Source organism: Alligator mississippiensis, chromosome 12 (assembly GCF_030867095.1).
Source record: "Alligator mississippiensis isolate rAllMis1 chromosome 12, rAllMis1, whole genome shotgun sequence".
Lineage (NCBI taxonomy): Eukaryota > Metazoa > Chordata > Crocodylia > Alligatoridae > Alligator > Alligator mississippiensis.
The window spans coordinates 36,895,285-36,915,530 of record NC_081835.1 but is presented as its reverse complement, the minus strand read 5'-3'; the positions used below and the strand labels follow the sequence as shown (position 1 = coordinate 36,915,530).

The 20,246-nt window shown below is 42.1% G+C and overlaps 2 protein-coding genes across 7 annotated transcripts in view; one reads left to right on the top strand and one right to left on the bottom strand.

The window, feature by feature from the left end:
* Positions 1-15,537, top strand: part of ASPN (asporin) — a 56,069-nt gene extending 40,532 nt beyond the window's left edge. For both annotated transcript variants that reach the window (XM_019477362.2, XM_006261120.4), the window contains exons 6-8: positions 299-392; positions 6,508-6,646; positions 14,004-15,537. In XM_019477362.2, coding sequence (XP_019332907.1) covers positions 299-392; positions 6,508-6,646; positions 14,004-14,201 — 431 coding nt within the window. In that variant the 3' untranslated portion in view covers positions 14,202-15,537. The remainder of the gene's footprint in view (positions 1-298; positions 393-6,507; positions 6,647-14,003) is intronic.
* Positions 1-20,246, bottom strand: part of CENPP (centromere protein P) — a 296,268-nt gene that overhangs the window by 156,381 nt on the left and 119,641 nt on the right. The window contains exon 8 of one of the 5 annotated variants that reach the window (XM_059716055.1): positions 3,761-4,769. The exons of the other annotated variants lie outside the window; for them this stretch is intronic. Coding sequence (XP_059572038.1) covers positions 4,629-4,769 — 141 coding nt within the window. The 3' untranslated portion in view covers positions 3,761-4,628. Of the gene's footprint in view, positions 1-3,760; positions 4,770-20,246 lie in introns of those variants that run through there. 5 annotated transcript variants of the gene reach the window in all.

Below are 20,246 nucleotides of genomic sequence, written 5' to 3'. Positions count from 1 at the left end.
AACTAGGTTTCTGAACAAAAAGCATTAGCCAAAGTTTATTATTATCTTAAAATTTTTGGAGATAACACATTCTGAAATATAATTCTTAAAAAACCCAAATCTATCAATTTAAACTATTAATGAAAGTCCAGATTGTACAATTACATCTACTGTATACCTACTTGATCTAGACAACAAATCAGCCCCTTCCAACACCTTCTTAGTCCACCACAAAATTAAAAAGAGGAAGTTATTGGCAACTTAATATAAACATTTTAACTGAAGATGTATAAAACTGCATTGATATTTCTCTCATTAGAGTTACCATCCTCCCTACTGGAACTTCACTTAGATGACAACAAGATTTCAATGATTGAACTTGAGGATTTTATTCGGTATAAAGATCTACAAAGGTAAGAATAAATATGCAAAATCCTTCCTCCTAGAATAATTACTTTGTAAAAGGTCAGTATTTTCACAGTTTTCTTCAATAGTTTTGTAACAAACTTAAGGGAGAGGTAAACATCAAGCTATTAAGTGGTTTTAGTATGTGCCACAGTAAGGAAAAGCATGGATACTTTTAAAGAAAATTTAGCTTAAACATTTCTTTTGTTATTTCATCAGAAAAATGACAACCCTAATGTGGTTTAGGGGGAAATTATGTTAAGCAGAAAAAATGCATTTGATTACTAATTAAAAATATTGTAATCATTGCCACCATTTTGGGTCCCGAGGTATTGTATTAGTCTTGACACCTGTCTTTGTCTTGACATAATGCCTTGTAATACTAACTTACACAAGCAGTATATGTGCTTCAGAGTCAGATGTTGGATACCCTTTCCCAGGGACACTCAAAATGACACAGGGAGAGAGAGAGTAATTTCCTGAGAGTTAGTTAGAGAGGTGAGGCAGTTGCTGTAGAAAGAAACATTTCCTTTGGAGACTGGGACTCTTGGAATTAACAGGGTCCAAGATGATAATGTTGAGTTTAAAACATAGAAAGGAGTGCATTTCTTGGGGAGATGGAGACATTTAAAGTAGGACTTGAAGTACTAAGCCACCAGTTACCTTTCCATGCCCAGTTAGCTTTCTGAAAAAATGACCAAACAGTTTTGAACTAAAAGTTTGGTATTAAAAATACAAGTCAACTGCAGGCTCTTCATTCAGAGTTTCTGAAGAAACTAGGACTGAGGACCAATGAATGACTAACAGGGATAAAACTATCCATTCATTCTAGTCTTGGTCTCTTATTAATTTGAAATAATATTGTTACGTCTCAGGTTGAAAATGGTTGGACAACTCAGACTTAGAATAAGCCCAATATCAATATGAAAAGCAAACCCAGAAGTAAAAAAAGGAGAGGTAGAGTTACTGTGCTTGAGTACTTTAAAAGTAGGATGGATAACTTCAGTTTTCCTTCTACTGTCTCCACGCTAAAACAATAAGCTCTCATAGTACAGAAGCGTATTTACTAGCTATGAGTACTATATTTTATTCACACAATAATTTGATTACCTTTTTACAACCCAACAGGACAAGTACTGAAATCTGGAAAATAGTGTCTTTAAGTGGAGCTGAAATTGAGCAAACATTCTGCACTAGATTAATCATATAGACCATAGCTGATTTTAATTCTCTGAACATTAATATCTTCCTCCCCCCTCCGTTGTTCTGACTATTTTGTTTTTCCATGTGTAATTATGTGTATAGAATTTGCTCAAAAAAGAATGCTCCAAAATCTAATATAATAAAAGGCTTAGTCTGTCTGTCTGTGTGTCTGTCCGTAATGCTTTTGCCCACTGCACATGCGCCAATTGGCTAGGCAGTCAGGGGCAGGGCCAGCAGACTTAAAACAGGAGCCCCTCCATTGGCGCCACCACCTCCTGCAGCCTCTGCTGTGGTGGCTCCCTCCACCCCACCTCCACACATGGCAAAAAAATAACTTGGCACGAGCACTTTACAAGCAGCGGGACCAACTGAGGAAAGGCAGAAGCCCCTCCACTGGCACCACCTCCTCCTGCAGCCTCCCATGCAGCAGCTCCCTCCCCCCCACCTCCACACCTTCGAAATCAATAAATTGTCACGAGCACTTTACAAGTAGCAGGGCCAGCTGAGGAAAGGTGGGAGCCCCTCTGCCAGCGCCACCTCCTCCTCCAGCCTCCGGTGCGGTGGCACCCTCTGCCCCACCTCCACACATCAGAAATAAATAATTAGAAATAAATCAATTGGGAATCGCAATTTAATAGCAGCGAGGCCAGCTGAAGAGAAGTGGGAGCCCCTCTACTGGCACTGCTGCCTCCTCAAAACCTCCAGTTCAGTGGCTCCCTCCGGCTCCTTTTCCACACACTTGAAAAAAATCAATTGGGCTTTGCCATGAATTAGTGGCAAGGCCAGCTGAGGAAAAGTGGAAGCCTCCACCAGCGGTGCCACCTCCTCAACCCCCCAGTCTGGCGGCTCCCTTCACCCCGTTCTCACATGATGAAATTGCCACGATTTTCTGGAATGATGATGGGGAACCACCTTTCCATAAGCAAATAAGAATTTATTTGAGATCCCAAGGCTTTGAAAATATAAGTACTTTGAATGCTAACTTAGATCCCATGACATTTGTTCTGTTTTATCCATATGGTGAACCAGGTTGACATCCAGCTTTGCGTATATCTTCCTGGATATGAGACTTCAGCACAGAAAAACATGTCCATGTTACAATTCAAAGTTGCTCAAACAACAGTTCGCCAAAATGAATTTAATCCAATTTTACATGGAGGAAAATTGACTCAGTGGTGGATTGTAGATTCACATGTACAAGTTGAGGCAAACAGTTTAAATTACCTTACGCAACAACAAGGAAAACTTAGAGTAATGCAATACAGTGGTCTGATGGACTTCTTAATGGAAACTGCTGAAACCTCCAGTGTGCAAGTAGGAAAAACTGTCATTTTACCATCATCATTCCAAGGAAGACCAAGAAATATGAGAGAATGATATCACAATGCCATGGCAATAGTGAGCACAGAAGGGAATTGGTGAGGATTTATTCACCAAGGCGCCCCCAGGGGTTACAAGAAATAATGGCCACAAGCTAGCAGAGAGCAGATTTAAATTGGACATTAGGAAGAACTTCTTCACAGTTCGAGTGGCCAAGGTCTGGAACGGGCTCCCAAGGGAGGTGGTGCTCTCCCCTACCCTGGGGGTCTTCAAGAGGAGGTTGGATAGGCATCTAGCTGGGGTCATCTAGACCCAGCACTCTTTCCTGCCTATGCAGGGGGTCGGACTCGATGATCTATTGAGGTCCCTTCCGACCCTAACATCTATGAATCTATGAAATATGGACACCCAGATCTGTTTATTGCATTCACTGCAAATCCAGAATGGCCTGCTAGTCAAGAAAATTTGTTTCCTGGACAAAAACCCTCAGACAGACCAGACTTAATGGCAAGAGTATTCAAAATTAAGTTGGCATCTTTACTGGATGATGTCATAAAACATAAACTACTTGGTCCAGTAATCCCCCATGTGTACACAATTGAGTTTCAAAAAACAGGACTCCCGCATGCGCACATGCTATTTATATTGGAAAACAAACTTGTCACACAAGCAGCCGTTGATTGTATAGTTAGTGCCAAAATTCCCGATCCAGATACAGACCCAGTTTTATATGACATAGTGAAAAAATACATGATACATGGACCATGTGGTACTTTAAACAATAATTCACCATGCATGAGTGAGAGAAAGTGTACCAAAGATTTTACAAGAAATTTCAACAAGAAACAATAGACAATGTCAATGGATATCCTTTATATAAAAGAAGCCAAACATGTAGAATCCAAGTAGGCAAACACACAGTAGACAGACGTTATGTTGTTCCATACAATAAATACATTTTGTTAAAATACAACGCTCATATCAATGCTGAAGTATGCACATCAATAAAGTCCATCAAATATATCTTTAAATACATTTAACAAAAGGTATGACTTTAATGCACCAATATTAAAATAGTAAATAATCAATGACTACAACATGATGAGATAGCTAATAACCTTAATGCAAGGTATGTGACACCACCAGAGGCTATGTGGAGATTGCTGGAAAGCCATATGCATGATAGATCTCATGGAATCATTAGATTAGCAGTTCATTTGCCATTCCAACAATCAGTATATTTTCAACCTGGACATGAATGTGAGGCCATCGACACACAGACATTTCAAAAACAACTTTAAACACTCGGTTTTCATTATATCACAATTGCCCCAAAGTGCAACAGTATTTAAACTGCGAAATTCCATACCATTATGTATTTCAAAAAGGCGTTTGGCAAAAAAGACAAAGAGGTGGAGACAGCATTCTCCCTAGGATGTATTCAGTGAGTCCAACTGATATAGTAAGATTCTGTTTAAGAGTACTATTATTTCATGTCCATAGAGCAACCAATTTTGAAAAACTATGTACCATTAACAATGTCCTCTGCAATACATTTCAAGAAGCAGCAAGATGACAAAATTTGCTGGCCGATGATGAAGACTGAAGCTGCTGTCTGGAGGAAGCATGTGGAATTCAAATGTCCAGACAGCTGACACACATGTTTGCATTCATTTGCATATTTTGCAAGCCATCGAATCCATTTCAGCTATGGGAACAATTTAGGGATGCCATGACAGAGGGCCATAGGAGACATCATGATGATGACATGGCAGTACAAAAGGCATTGCTGGATATACAAGAATTATTGGTGGTTCATGGACTGAATTGTACTTCTTTTGGTCTCCCTGACCCAGGGGTGACTGTAGAACAAAATAATGACACCCTTTATGACATCACTGAAGAATATGCAGAGGCAAAACAACAAATTAGAAACCTCAATGCACAACAGAAACATGCCTTCGATCAAATTGTTACCGCTATAAATGGAGACAGTGCAAATAGCTGCTCTTATTTGGATGGACCTGGAGGATCTGGGAAAACATACTTATATAACACCTTAATGTGTTACATTAGAGGAACTGAACAAATTGTTCTCCCTTTTGCAACAATGGGACTAGCTGGTCTTCATTTAAAATGAGGAAGAATACACAGTGGCTTCAAATTACCTATCCCAATACTTGAAACATCTACTTCACATATGAGCTTACGTTCACCTGAAGCTGCCAGACTGAAAAAGGCCACATTCATTATACTTCATTAAGCCACTATGATGCACACTCATGCACTTAGATGCACTGATTTTTGATGTTGAAATAGATTATGCAAAATGATATGCCCTTTGGAGGAAAAATGCTTTTGTTAGGTGGAGACTTCAGACAAACATTACCAGTCATAGTAAGATCTACAAGAATGGAGACGACTGAGACACGCATAAAAAGTAATCATCTGTGGTCACATTTCACCAAAATCAAATTTCCACAAAACCTGTGAACTGAAAGACAACATCGATTCAATTAATGGACTCTCAAAATTGGTGAAGGAACTATGTCAAATGATTATAGGTTGCCACCAGATCTAATTGAAATAGTAGAAACCTTTACTGAAATGGACTCCATTGTCACAGCAGTTTATGGGATGCAAAGAAAATTATCATAACTCCTAAAAATAAACACACTGTGGAACTGAATACTGAAATTATAACTGCTGCCTGATGAAATCAAAAAATATTACAGCACAGATTCTATGATCATAGATGATTCCAAAAATCAAACTATTTATCCCATTGAATTTTTAAATACACAAACACCATCAGGACTGCCACCACACAAAGTGCAATTGAAAATTGGTGCTGTTGTTATGTTAATCAGAAATATGAATCCCAAAATTGGGACTGTGCAATGGAACTCAACTAGTAATAAGAGAATTACACTAAAATTTCCTAGATGCTGAAATAATTACAGGTACTAATATAGGAGTGTGTGTCATCATTCCTCAAATTGATTTGCCTCCATCAGACATACAACTACCTTTCATTCTGAAAAGGAGACAATTTCCCATAACAGTGTTTGCAATAACAATTAATAAACCGCAAGGATAAACTTTTGACTCTGTTGGACTCTACTTACCAAAACCAGTGTTTTCCCATGGACATTTGTATGTGGCCCTAATGAGAACCAGGAATGGAAACAACTTAAGAATATACATTTCACCGGTGGCAAGCAAACAAGGAAATCTAAACAGCAATGAGAAAATATTCACCAAAAACATAGTCTTTAAGGAGATATCTGATGATAATTGATTCCTGCCAAACCATCTGAATGGTTAACCAAATTGTAAACAACCCAAAGGAAGATCGGGTAACCAACCCCAGTGGCATATCAAGTCACAGAACAAGGAAGCAATTTGTATCTTTAAGTGTTCAGCCTACTTTATTTAAGTTTTACACATATTAACTTTATTTATAATACATATAAAAAGTCAAATCTGCCTGTTTGTTTTTGTTATTTGAAATTCATTTGTCATTCATGACGGGCATTTTGCTAGTGCTAATATAAATATCCATGCATGAGGAGGTAAGCTTTCTTGTGTTCTTTCTAGATTGGGTCTGGGCAACAATAAAATTAAAGATGTGGAAAATGGAAGTCTTGCTAATATTCCAAGTTTGCGAGAAATACATCTTGAAAGAAATAAGCTGAAGAAAGTTCCTCCTGGATTGCCTTATCTAAAATATCTGCAGGTAGTATACTATCCCTGTTTTTGTTTGTTCATTTTTTTCCTTTATTTTGTTTAGCTGTGTGGTTAGAGCAGGGGGTCCCAAACTGTGGTACACATATCCCTGGGGATACACAAGACATATCGGGGGGGGGGGGGAGGGGGGGCCGGGTAGTACATAGGAGAAATTGTGTAATGGCAGATTTAATTTTAATTATAATAACTGGCATTACAGGAGATCCAGTAATCTCTCCAAATCGGAGGCTTCCAATTTGATTCGATTTGGAGAGATTTGACAATTTGGCCATAGACACAGATTTATATATTTTTTTCTACATATCTCAAGGTACCACGTGGGTCGTGAATGCTGAGATGGTGAGGCAGATGGAGCGTTCCATGGAAGCATGGGGGGCGGGGGGGGCCCGTGTGCTCAGCGGCGGACCTGAAAATGTACCTTCGGTCCACTTCTGGGTCCACTGCTGAGCACACAGGGCCCCCCCCACGCTCCTGTGGGATGCTCCATCCACCCCACCATCTCAGTGTTCACAAGCCGCACGTGGTACCTCGAGGTATGTAGAAAAAAACATATAAAGCTGTGTCTATGGCCAAATCACTGATTCTCCGAATCAGAATCGAATCTTCAGATTTGGATTCAGCCAAATCGAATTGGGACAGCGATCCGAATCAGTGAACTGAATCACTGTCCCCTGAATCTGGCCAAATCCAAATCAAATATGGCCCACTTTGCACACCCTTACTATATATAATCTAGTATTGTATAATGGGGTAGAAAAAGTCGATACAATAAACAGAATAATGTAACTTTAAAATCTAATCTTTCTAAACTGCTATAACCATGACTTTATTCTACCGCAAGGTCAATCAACGAAGCGTTCCAACACTACAGAATATTTTTGCTAGCCTTAATGGGTAGCTTGATATTATCCTGTAAAATTAGCATTGGCATCATGGATTATCATTTTTTTTAATCATTCCAAAAAAGTATTCCTTAATCCACTGTTCTTTTTAATTCAGTGTGTAACAGTCACGTGTTAAACTTAAACCATACTTGATAGAAATGTGAACAGTGGAAAAAATCAGAAAAGAGCCAAAAGTGCACAACCAAAATTGTTAGTGTAGTGTACTGAATCATATGGTGAAAAACATGCAGTTTTATAGAAAGAGACATGTTATACATGAGATAAATCCCTGTACTATTAACCCACTGTTATGTCATGAACAGATCTGTAGCACTACAAGTGCTACATGAAATTCTTAGACCTTGGGGTAGAAACAGACATTGCCAAACTGATGCAGATCAACTGTGGCAGGACTCATCCTGCTACAGCCGATCTGCTTTATTGGGTAAAACATATGTTGCTCCTTGAAATCCTTCTGGGTAAAGCGCAGGCGAGTGCAGGTTCTGGCAAGAAGAAGTGAGAAGGCACAGGAGCTGGGGAATTTCTGAAGCCCTGTGCTTCCAAGCTGGGACCCATCCTGGTCCTGTGACAAGCCATGCTTCATATATGGGTCGGTAAGGAAGGTGAGGAATCCCTTAGCAAGGAGAACACATAACCCTTCATTCTGCATTGGGTACTTGGGTTGTCCCTTTAAGCCTGGAAAGCCCAGGGTTCGCCAGTTACAGAGATGTAGTCTCCGAGATGTCTCAGGCACCTCTGTAAGCAGGGGAAGTCTAGGGTTCCTTTCTTAAAGAGACATGCTGGGGAGATCCCAGGGGCATGTCTCTTTAAGCAGCGAAAGCCTAGGGTTCCCTGCTCATGGTGATGCACACCTGGTAGGCCAGTGAGCTGGGGAATTCCCAGCACTCCCTGGTTTCATGCTGGGACCCACACTGGGCCCTGTGCCAACTTGCACCTCACACAGGTGCATGGGTCCCAAAGCAGAGCAGCATGGGAGCAAGGAAATTCCTGGCTCCCCATGCCTCAACACTAGGACCCATGTGATCCCATGCCTCCACACTAGGACCCATACCAACCCATGTTTCACATAGAGTTATGGATAACAGGGATCACAGCATGGAGGCACAGGAAATCGGGGATTCCCCAGGACTCACACTGACCTGACCCTCTGCACGAAGCATGGGCCAGTGCAGGACCTGACATGGGTCCCAGTGTGGAGGCATACAGCACCAGCAATTCCCCAGCTCTTGCATCTCCCAGGGTACAACTCCATAAGCAGGGAACTGCTGGCTTTCCCTGCTTAGAGAGAGAACCCAGGGGCCTGATGCAGAATAAGAGGTAACGTAAGCTTTCCCTGCTCATCAAGATATGCCCTGAAATTCCCTGGGGTGTCTCTCTGGTGCTCCAGGGACTTGAGTGGCCTGATCTTTCCCAAGAATTCCCAGGGTATGCAGCATCAGGTCCCTCAAGTCTCCAGAGCACCCGTCCATTGTGGTTGGAGACAGCAGGCAGCTCCATCTGCCCACGCTCTCCCACCATAAAACAGACATCCATTCCAATAAAGCAGCATAATCTACTATCACCTTTGTCATGGCCACAAATTTGGAGCTTGTGGTGCAAAAAAGGGTATGGACATGTGTTTGTTTGGCTTTTGTGCTGCCAAAATTTTTTTATGGTGGCATAAAGGCAAGGAAAGGCAACATCTGTTCCAACCTTTAACATGTTATTTTTGTAGTGCTACAAAGTTTATTCCTTACAAAAAAATAGAGCGCTAAGGATGGATAGATGAGGTTCTTTGGGTCGTTCACAGCCTCCTGGCTGGAGCACAACAGTGTTGCCAGAAAGGCATGGAGATGCTCTCCAGCTAGGAGACCAATAGGGGGCTGGCCCTTTAGCTCCTCTGTTCTCAAGGGAGCCTGTCTACAAGTGAAACAGCCTCAGCTTTTGCTGCCATGGTGGCAGCTGGTCCAGACTGGAAACCACTGGCTGTTGCAGGTGGCCTCCAGTCTCAGGCTGCCTGCAAGTCGCTGCTGCCACTGCAGTCCTGTCCCTACTGCCACCCAGTGGCAACACAAACAAAGCCGAGACCTCCCTGCTGAACAGCCTGTGGGGTAATCAGGTGCTCTCCCTCCCTGCCTCCCCTTGCAGGGAGCACTTTAGGACTGAGATGGAGGGCAGAAGGAGGTTGCAGTTGGATCACAGAACTGACCACACTTTAAACTTATCCCAGAAAGACAAACAAGTTGACATTTGAAACAACAACTTCTTTGTTGTGGATATGCAATTTTTCTGGTTGATCAGCCATTGTTCTTAGCACAGCAAAGAGTATGAATGACCAATTGTTTGTTCTTATATTAAAACAGCTGATATGGTGGGACAAATGTAGTCTAAGTCCTAAAATGCTACAAAAAATAGCTCTATGAGGAGTGTGCAGAAATTCAGAGCCCACTACCTGGAGCACTACAAAGTCCTTGCATGCTTGTTCTTCAGCCGGGGCAGATAGGGAATTGCCTGTTTTGCAAGCCTGCCCTCTCCGGAATGCTGGGGGAAGGGGACCAGAGAGACTGTTGGCAATTGTCAGGCAGCAGTGGTGCCTGTCACCACATCAGGAAGAGCTGCAGCCTCTAATCCCAGGTGGGTTTCAGCTCTGCTTCCCATGGGAAAGTCCAGTGCAGGTCCCACACTCACCAACAGCTGGGTTTAGAGTAGTGATCTGTCACTGAGTCCATAGTAGCCACTCTCCCTCATTCACCTATTGGAATTGGGCAGGGAGAATGGAACACGATGGAATGGGGGTGGGAGCGAAAGACCCCCTCTAGTATTCCATGTTACTGTTCATATGGTATATGTGGTACCACTAGAACATGTAAAGGCAGAGTATACCATCTGAATACCTGCTTTTTGGGGCACTACAGAAAGAACATCTGAACAATGCTTAATTTAAAAGTTAAGGGTAAGATAGTGAGTACAAACACTTTAATGAAAGTTCTTAAAGTCATCTTATCTATTGTAGGGACAAGTTAGAATTTTTAAATCTTGCTTAATAAAAAGCTGAAATCTGTTGCTGAATTCAAATCTATTTTTTAGAAATAGTTAAAAAACAAATAAGCCCCAATAAGGCACCTTTAACATATGTTGTACATGTTTTTCAAATATCTGAAAGGTTGCCATAAAGAAGAAGAACTAACTGCATTCCTCTTCCACAGAGGATGGGGCATGAAGCAATGACTTAAATTTAAGCAAAGTAGATTTAGATTAGATCTCAAGAAAAACTTCTTTATTATTAGAACAGTAAGGCAGTGGAACAGACTGTTCTGCAAAATCAAGGAACCTCCTTCATTAGAGGTTTTCAAGGGGAAGCTGGATAAACATTGACCAGAGAGGATTTAAGGGTAGCATTCCTCCTAGGGGGTAGAACCAGATGATTCCTGAAATCCCTTCCAACTCAATAATACATTGATTCACAAATATTAACTCTTTTGCCATCCTATGAATGCTAACATCCAAACAGTAAGCTGGATAGCACAGTGATGACTTTTTTGAGAATGCTTTTTACTGAATGCAACAAACACTGTACAATATTTCATGGCCATTCTGACATGCCCAGGCCCTGCATGCAGCTGCTAGAGGCACTACTAGGACACACTTCCAGGGTGTTATCATATCTTCAGGTTTGCCCTTCTATTCCAACCATCTCCCTGTTCAACTACTGACAACAGATTGAGATGATCCAAAGGTCCCCTTCCCTGACCTACGTCTCAACTTTATGTCTCACCCAGGCCTTGGCAGCTCTTAGCAGAAGGGATTTTGCCAGCTAGAAGAACACTACCCTTGTCCAGTCATGCACTCAGAAAACAAAGTCCCCCTTCCTTGGATGAGGCCTGCCTTTCTGATCAAATACCCTGAAATTACACTTATCTTGACAATAAGTGAGTTGAAAAGACAACAAAAAGATTCATTAATAAATAAGAACAAACCTAAGAAATCAGTAACCATATGCTGAGATATAAACAGAGGTGCAAGAACAAACAGAAAAATGATAAGATCCTACTCAGCATCTTAAACCCAAGAATGCAGCTTCTATTCAGCTCAAACAGGTTAGAAACCTGCTTCTGTCTCTGACCCTTCTGTCAGCTAGGATACTCAGCTTGCTGGCTAAGGGGCTACAGCCTTCCCTATACCGAAGAAAACCAGAGAACAAAACTTGCTCTCAAGACAAAGTTTAAATACAGTTTCTTATCTGGCCATTCACATACGTCACTCCTGGGATTCTTGGGAAGCCCACACTATGCATATAACTTCCTGCCCCTGCTCCAAAAGATGCACTCACTTACCAGAGCAGAAGTGTTTTCTGATCTAAGCAGGACCAGGGGAATACTTGAATCCTTTCAGACATATCCCAAGAATGCCTCCTCTTACTTAATTTCCCCAGTCTGAGAAATACCCTTCTTTGGATGCTCTATTTGCAAGTAACATTGCAGTCAGGGTCTCTCCTTTTTAAAGGTGCCCTGATACATCAGTCTATAACGTATCAGCACTGATAAAAGGAAAATTGACATTATCAGCAATCGGCTTTTTTTGTTTGATGTGGCCGATAATGCCACTGGTAAATATGGCATGCATACAGCCAGCCTGACAGCTTGGAAAACAGCGTCCAGCTGGTAGGTCTGTTGGGGAGCCGGGGCTGTGCTCAGGGCAGGTGGTTGCTGCACTGGGAGGGTGGGCTATGGGGCTAAGGGGCTACAGCCACCCCAGAATTTGCCTTAGCCCCCCTGTAACCTCCTTGCCAGCTCTGCCACCGCCCACCCTGAGTGCAGCCCCAGCTCAACCCAACTCCCTTCTTCACTGTGGGGGCAGCATATGGTTACTGCCTTGAACGGGTAGAATGATTGAGCCTGGAGGCCAGGTCTTTACAAAAACTATTTCTGACATAGCAATCTCAGACAGCATGGTTTTTTTCAATTTTATTGTAGCTGCAAAAGTCCAAACTTAGATGCAGTTGCCTTGGATTAGTAAAAGTTATGGAACAGTTTATTTTCCCGCTGGCTGGGAAATTGGCTCCATGGTCAAACCCAGAGGGTGGTAATTGACGGAAGTCAATCATCATGGTGCCCTGTGACCAGTGGGGTCCCCCAAGTCTCTGTCCTTGGACCCATATTGTTCAACATCTTTATTAATGATGTGGACATTGGAGTCAGAAGCGGACTGGCCAAGTTCATTGATGACACCAAACTCTGGGGCAAAGCATCAACACCTGAAGACAGGAGGGCGATCCAGACTGACCTAGACAGGCTCAGCAAATGGGCGGACAAGAACCTGAAGGTGTTTAACACTGAAAAATGCAAGGTTCTCCACCTTGGGACGAAAAACCTGCAGCATCCTTATATGCTCGGCAGTGCTACACTGGCTAGCACTATGGAAGAAAGAGACTTGGAGATCATCATTGACCACAAGATGAACATGAGCCTTCAATGCGATGCTGTGGCTAGTAAAGCGAGCAAAATGCTGGCTTGCATCCATAGATTCTTCTCAAGCAAATCCCGGGACGTCATTCTCCCCTTGTACTTGGCCTTGGTGAGGCCGCAGCTGGAGTACTTTTGAGCGTCCAGTTTTGGGCTCCACAATTCAAAAAGGATGTGGAGAAGCTTGAGAGAGTCCAGAGAAGAGCCACGCGCATGATCAGGTCAGGAAAACAGACCTTGCGATGACAGGCTGAGCGATATGGGACTCTTTAGCCTGCAAAAGCGCAGGCTCAGGGGTGATCTGATAGCCACCTATAAGTTTATCAGGGGTGACCACCAGTATCTGGGGGAACGTTTATTCACCAGAGCGCCCCAAGGGATGACGAGGTCGAACGGTTATAAACTACTGCAAGACTGTTTCAGGCTGGACATAAGGAAGAATTTCTTTACTGTCCAAGCCCCCAAGGTCTGAAATAGCCTGCCATCGGAGATGGTTCAAGCACCTACACTGAACACCTTCAAGAGAAATTTGGATGCTTATCTTGCTGGGATCCTATGACCCCAGCTGACTTCCTGCCCCTCGGGCAGGGGGCTGGACTCTATGATCTTCCGAGGTCCCTTCCAGCCCTAATGTCTATGAAATCTATGAAATTTTGCTTTTTGAGATTGGTAGACTCAAACAGTTGTATTGACAAACCTTTTCTAGGGTATACCTTGCCTAAGTCTTTATATTATCCACTATTAAAAATTACACATATTACTCATTAAAAGGAAAAAAAATTAAGAATAGTCAAATCACTGTGATATCAGGATGAAAAATGAAGACTGATACAATATTGACTAAGTGTGGGGAAAAAAATTCCTTCAGAGATTTAATACTTTATCTTCAGCACCCCTACTGTAGGAGTTTACATCAGATCGCTTACACAGTCTCAATTATACATTTTAACAATTTCTCCACCACTCTTTTCAGACATTTTTCTATTTCTTATTCTTACAGGTAGTCTTCCTTCACAATAACAATATCCCAAAAGTGGGAATAAATGACTTCTGTCCAACAGAAAGAAGCATGAAAAAGGCATTATACAGTGGAATCAGCTTATTCAACAACCCTATGAAATACTGGGAAGTTCAGCCTTCAACATTCCGTTGCATTTTAAGCGCAAATAGCGTGCAACTTGGAAATTTACGAAAGTAACACAAAATTAGCATATTCACAAACAATCTTAAAATAGGAATAGCCTATGTTTCTGGTTTTTATAATACTTGAAATCTATTGAAAAATGGCAGTTTACCACAACTTAACCAGTTAACAAATATATCTACTAACTTAGAGGCTGTAAGGTAGGATTTCTATAAAGGGACACAGACAGATGCAACAAACATTGCTTTATACAGTCTTAAAACCCTATTAAAAATCAAGTGGATGAATAGCAAACAGTGCTATGGCAATATCAATTGGCCGGAACTGCATAAAAATGATAAAACAGGAATAACACTAAAGTGATTAGCAGTGATACTTTCACCGGGAAGCAGTAGCATGTCTGTCTGCTAGTGAAAAACTACAAACTAAAAGCCCTTTGAAAAAGGGGAGAAATTGAAGTATTTTATATACATGTCTGTCCACCCTTAATACTAATCCTTTGTTTTATTTGACAATGTTCAATTTATAATTTGAGTAAATTATATAAAAAGCTTGATATTTTCAAGGAAGAAAGGAATAATTTATAAAAACTGTAATGGAAACTGCATGTTGATGTTTCCTATTAGATTATTTCCTTTCTTAACAAAAACAATGAAAATTAAGTAAAAATAATGTTATTATTAAGGATATGTTTCTGTACTGAGAATGTTTTATTTAAATATGTGTATATGGAATGTATGAAAATATAGCAAACAAAATATGAGATTTCAAGGCCAAGTCATGTGCCAGTTCTGGTCATTGTTAAAATAAATAAGGCTAAGATGCAATTAAAAGGTATTCTATTTTGAGTTCCTCTGCCATTAAAACAGGCAGAACTGATATTAGGACCTTAAAACTTCTTAAGGCTTTTGTATTTATCCTTGCAACTTTTTACTGAAAAATGCTCAAAATCTCATTACCAACATAATTTGATGTACTCTGAACTATAAAGGTAACATTAAAGTTTTAACATTAGCTTCATAATTAATAGGAACTTACTAAACTATCTGTAAGCTAGCACAAACATAGTAACATGTATCTATATAAACTGCAATCATGTTCTTTATTTTACATACCATTTACCATTTTAATTGTACATAGATTAGACAGCCCACAAAACTAATAACTATCCTGAAGTTGTGGAACCTGAGCAACATGTAGTGGGAAGCTAATGGTTCTGACTGCATATATAGGTAAATATGTAAAATATTCATACTGAGAGTACTGTAAAATGAATATTTTATATATCTATTTAGTGTATATTTGTCATTGGCATTCAACATAAATTAAGTGAACTTAAAGAACACTCTGAAATGTATGACTTGTAATAAAAACATTGGAGTGAAAGCAATTTTGCCATGTTTGGACCATATCTTGTGTGGGTAGGATACCACAAACCATTAATACCACAGAGGATACCAGAAAGCACTAATTTTAGTACATTTTTTTTAATTTTTGCAAAAAATTATAATCCCAGAACATCATATTAAATATGTAATGCACATAATTTCTGAAGATCTCTTACATTTATAAATTACTTTTTTGGATTATTAATTGTACATTTTTCCAGTGCTGCTCATATTACAAATCATTTAATTTTAACAGTTTTTAATAAGGTTTTCCAGATATTAGTGTTTATTTTACTTGCAATTCTAGTGAGAAATGATACAGAGAAGGACTATATGAAGGCAACACTGCATAAAGATTCAACAGCACTCTTCCTCTCAATTTTTTCTCCAAGGTAGTACTCCAAAATATTAGCATCCTTTAGAAAAGTGTTTTTCAAACTGAGGTACATGTACCTCCTGGGGTATGTGGCATTTTGCTAGGGGATTTGTGCCTAAATTTTAATAATGGCAGTGGAGCTTCTGGCTGGTCATTAACTAATGGTGTTGCCACATATTAATGTCAATGTCAACACTCTTCCTATGGAAGGAGCATGCAGAGACACATCAGGTGTGGGGGGTACAAGCAGAAATATTTTATAGATAAAGTGGTAAGCAGCCAAAAAAAGTTTGAAAGCCAATGTTTTAGATGAAGCCTTCAAAATGTTCTTCACACGTCATCGTTATCTTTCTCACAGTCTGCTTCTGCTACAACGTTATTGTAGTCAATAGAGCTTGTGTACGTTAGTCAAGAAAAAAACTGGCTAGTTTTAGGTGAGGTGTAATGAGTACAAACGTTTGGGACTGAGGGAGATCTCTGAGTAGAATATGCTGTGCTTGGCATGACAGAAGTGACAAATGTTCCTGGGAGTAGCGAGATTGGCAACTGCTACTTCAGCACTCTGTCCAGGTTTACACTGCAGACTTCCTCCACTATAATCATTTCATCCACAGGTAGGAGGATAGTTTCATAGTAGCTAGGGTCAGGAGGGACCTGAACAGATCATCTAGCCTGACCCCCTGCCACAGGCAGGAATGAATGCTGCGTTCACAAAACCCCAGACAGGTGATCGTCCAACCTCCTCTGGAATTTGCCCAAGGTAGGGGCAAGGACCACTTCCCTGGGAAGCTGGTTCCAGATTTTGGCCACCCTAACTGTAAAATATTGCCTTCTGATCTCTAACCTAAACCTATTCTCCATCAGCTTATTACCATTGTTCCAGGTGGTGCTGGGGAGAAAAGGGCTCTCTACCTATTTGCTGTTGATCTCCCCTGATGAGTTTGTAGGCAGTCACCAGGTCCCCCCTCAACCTCCTCTTGCTGAGGCTGAACAGGTTTGGGTCCCTCAGTCTCTCCTTGTAGGGCCTGTCCTGCTGCCCTCTCACCAAGCAGGTGGCCCTCCTCTGAACCATCTCCAGGCTGGTCACATCCCTTTTGAAGTGCAGCGACCAGTACTGGACGCAGTACTCCAACTGCAGCCTGACCAAAGCACGTAGAGGGGGAGTATCACCTCTCTGGACCGGCTTGAGATGCACCTTTGGATGCATGACAAGGTATGGCTGGCCTTGCTGGCTGCGGTCTGGCATTGGCGGCTCATGTTCATCTTGGAATCAATAATGACTCCAAGATCCCTTTCCGCCTCTGTGCTTTCAAGATGGGAACTCCCCAGCCTGTATGTATGCTGTGGATTTCTTCTCCCAAGGTACAGCACCCTGCATTTATCTACGTTGAACCCCATCCTATTCTCGTCTGCCCACTTTTGTAGTCTGTCTAAATCTAGTTGCAGCCTCTCTCTCCCTTCAAGTGTGTCCACCTTGCCCCACATCTTAGTGTCATCAGCAAACTTGGACAGCATGCTTTCCACTCCCTCGTCCAAGTCGCTGATGAAGATGTTAAACAGTGCGGGCCAGAGGACCAAGCCCTGGGGTACCCCTCTGCTCACATCTGGTGCCAAGTTGAGTACAACCCATCCACCATTACTCTCTGGGTGCGCCCCATCAGCCAATTTTAAACAGTGCGGGCCCGAGGACTGAGCCCTGGGGTACCCCACTGCTCACATCTCACCGGGCTGTATTTATGCTTTCAATGTAAACATAGCCCTAACTTTTTCCCACTGTACACATAGTTCCAAAAACCATGCTACTTTCAGATAGTGGCAAACTAGTTGACAGCTACTTCACTTCACGCAATAATCTTCCTATCACCTTTAAGAGATGCTTCTATGATGGAGAGTAGAGTGTTGGCTGGGGTAAAGACAGAAGTAACAAGAAAGACCAGAATGGCAGCAGTAGAAAAAGGAAAAACAGACAGGATTATTATTTACTGTAAAACAAAACAATGCTTCTTTAAAACACTGTTACTGTATGACCCACTACAAATGTGCACGCACAGCAAGAACAGGTTTTTCTCATTAGCAGCATCTGTTGGGGGCATGCATGAGCCATATATCTCCTTGTGCTCCTACACCAGGATACAAAAGGCTAAAACAATTGCAACTTTTTATAAGTCACCTCTTAATTCAAGCTTTGTATTGCTGAGTGCTCTGATAGGCAAGGAAAGTGAGCAGTTTGGGCTGCTTGTTCCTTTACATAGGGCGGTCCAAATCGGAGCCCGCAGACTACATGGGTTAAATTGCATCTCCCAGGCTCCCACCCACCTGCCACTCCAAACAGTGTTCTGGCTGCAGAAGCAGCCCTTTCTCCCAGGCCTCTGCACAACCTTCAGTACTAAAGGAATCTGCAGTCTGGGGTGCCTGAGTGGCATAATGCACCAGGAAAACTCATAGCTGCAGAGCTAAGGGTGAGTCAGGGAGAACAGTATAGTGGGGCTACTCAGTGCAGCAGCAGGCAGAGCAGGGGAGCATCTGGGCATGCAGTGCATCTGGGGCACAGGGAACAGCAGTGAGGGGTACTCAAGTGTGTGGTGTAGTGTTGGGGCATGTGGTGCAGTGGAGGGAAGCACTGAGTGCAGTGGGGAGATACCCTACATGTGGTACAGCAGTGTGGGTTCCTGGTCACATGGTGCATCAGCAGGGTGCAGCAGAGGGAGAAAATGGTGCAGTGGGGGTGGTAGTGGGAGGGGCACGCAATGGAGCAGGGTGGGAATTGCCTGGCTGCATGGGGCAGTGGCAGAATGCATGGGGCAGTGGATGCACAGTGCAGTAGCAGGAGCACACTGCCACAGCAAGGCACGCAGCACACTGGGCCCTTGGCCCCCTCTAGTGTGGCCTCGGCTTGTGCTGCCCTCGGCCACTTAGAAGTTGGACAGCCCTGTATTAATGGAAGCCATGAAAGTTAAGTAAAAAGAATGTTAAGTCCCCACCGTCCCTGAAATGTGTAAACTAGTAGAGGCAGCCATTGTGGATTAAACTATTCCTAGCACTTGTGCTTCCAGGCAGAGGGGAGGATCACATCTCCTTACTTGTTTATACAGTGCATTGCCAATATGTTGTCTTTGAGGATGGTGTTCTATGGCAGTGGGGACCAACCTTTTCAGCAGGTATGCCACAAATTAACCCTGCATCCTCCCTGAGTGCCACACTAATACTCCTTCCCCTGCCTAATCTGCTGCTTTGCTTTCTACCTCCTGCCCTGTCCTTATGCCTGAACTACTGCTCTGCTTCCTGCTCCCAGCTCTATCTGTAATTTCCCTGATCTGTCATGTGCCACACACACAGCTTTCCTGTGCCACTTGTGGTATACACACCACAGGTTGGCCACTCCTATTCTACAGAATGAATAGGCATGCTATAATTATTACCCTGGTAGCTCTCACTTTTGTGCACCCCTGACTAAAAAAGAGAACTTGTTCTCTTGAAGGTAAGCTCTTGCTAATTGGAATCTATTAGAAATTCCAATGGACTACCTAGTTTTGAGTAAATGTGGGTTACCTGTTTCCTCCGATGTTCTACCATACCTTCTACAGACACCTGTGGGAATGCCAAGAATAGAGAACTCTTCCCTGCAATTCATGAGGAATTTCCTTTGTGGCTCCCTGATAAAGGAAAGAAGCCACTTGGGTTTATAATAGGTTCTTGTTAGAAGGGTCCCAAAAGAGGGACATGGAAAGGACATGGATAGGGAACAAAAAAAAAAAAAAAAGAGAACTGGAAGAGGAGCTATGGACAATGATTTCCAGTACTCATCTTTGTTGATATCAGACAGATAACATCAAGTAGAAGAGGATAGATTATAAATGCAGTGTTTTGAAGATTGAGGCTGCTGCACCTCTCAACCATCCCACATCCAACCAGCTGATGTGCTGAATAAGTCCTGTGGAGAACTCAGGAAAAATGTTTTGTCACCTTCCATCAAAATGTGGATACTTTTTGGTAGATTCAGCAAGAGAACTTCTTTCAGTGTGAAGTACTACCAGTGTTTTAACCAAAGAGTTTAGAATAAACAGGTCAAATCCTCAATCCCAGCCTGCAATTCTCATGGAATGCCTGGAGCCATAACTCTACTTATTGTCACCATGGTAACCACAGACGTGGCTATAGTATCTGATGTCTCTGTGCCTTTGCCATGGTCACAGCAGATGGCTAGTAAAGTTTTTCAATGCTGCTGTGCCTGCTCCTAAAGAGGTGAGAAGGAATGCCCACAAACATAGGCGGAAGAAAATATGATTTGGGGGGCTTAGTGTGTGCGTGCTTGCGCACATGCACCCCCTCCAACAG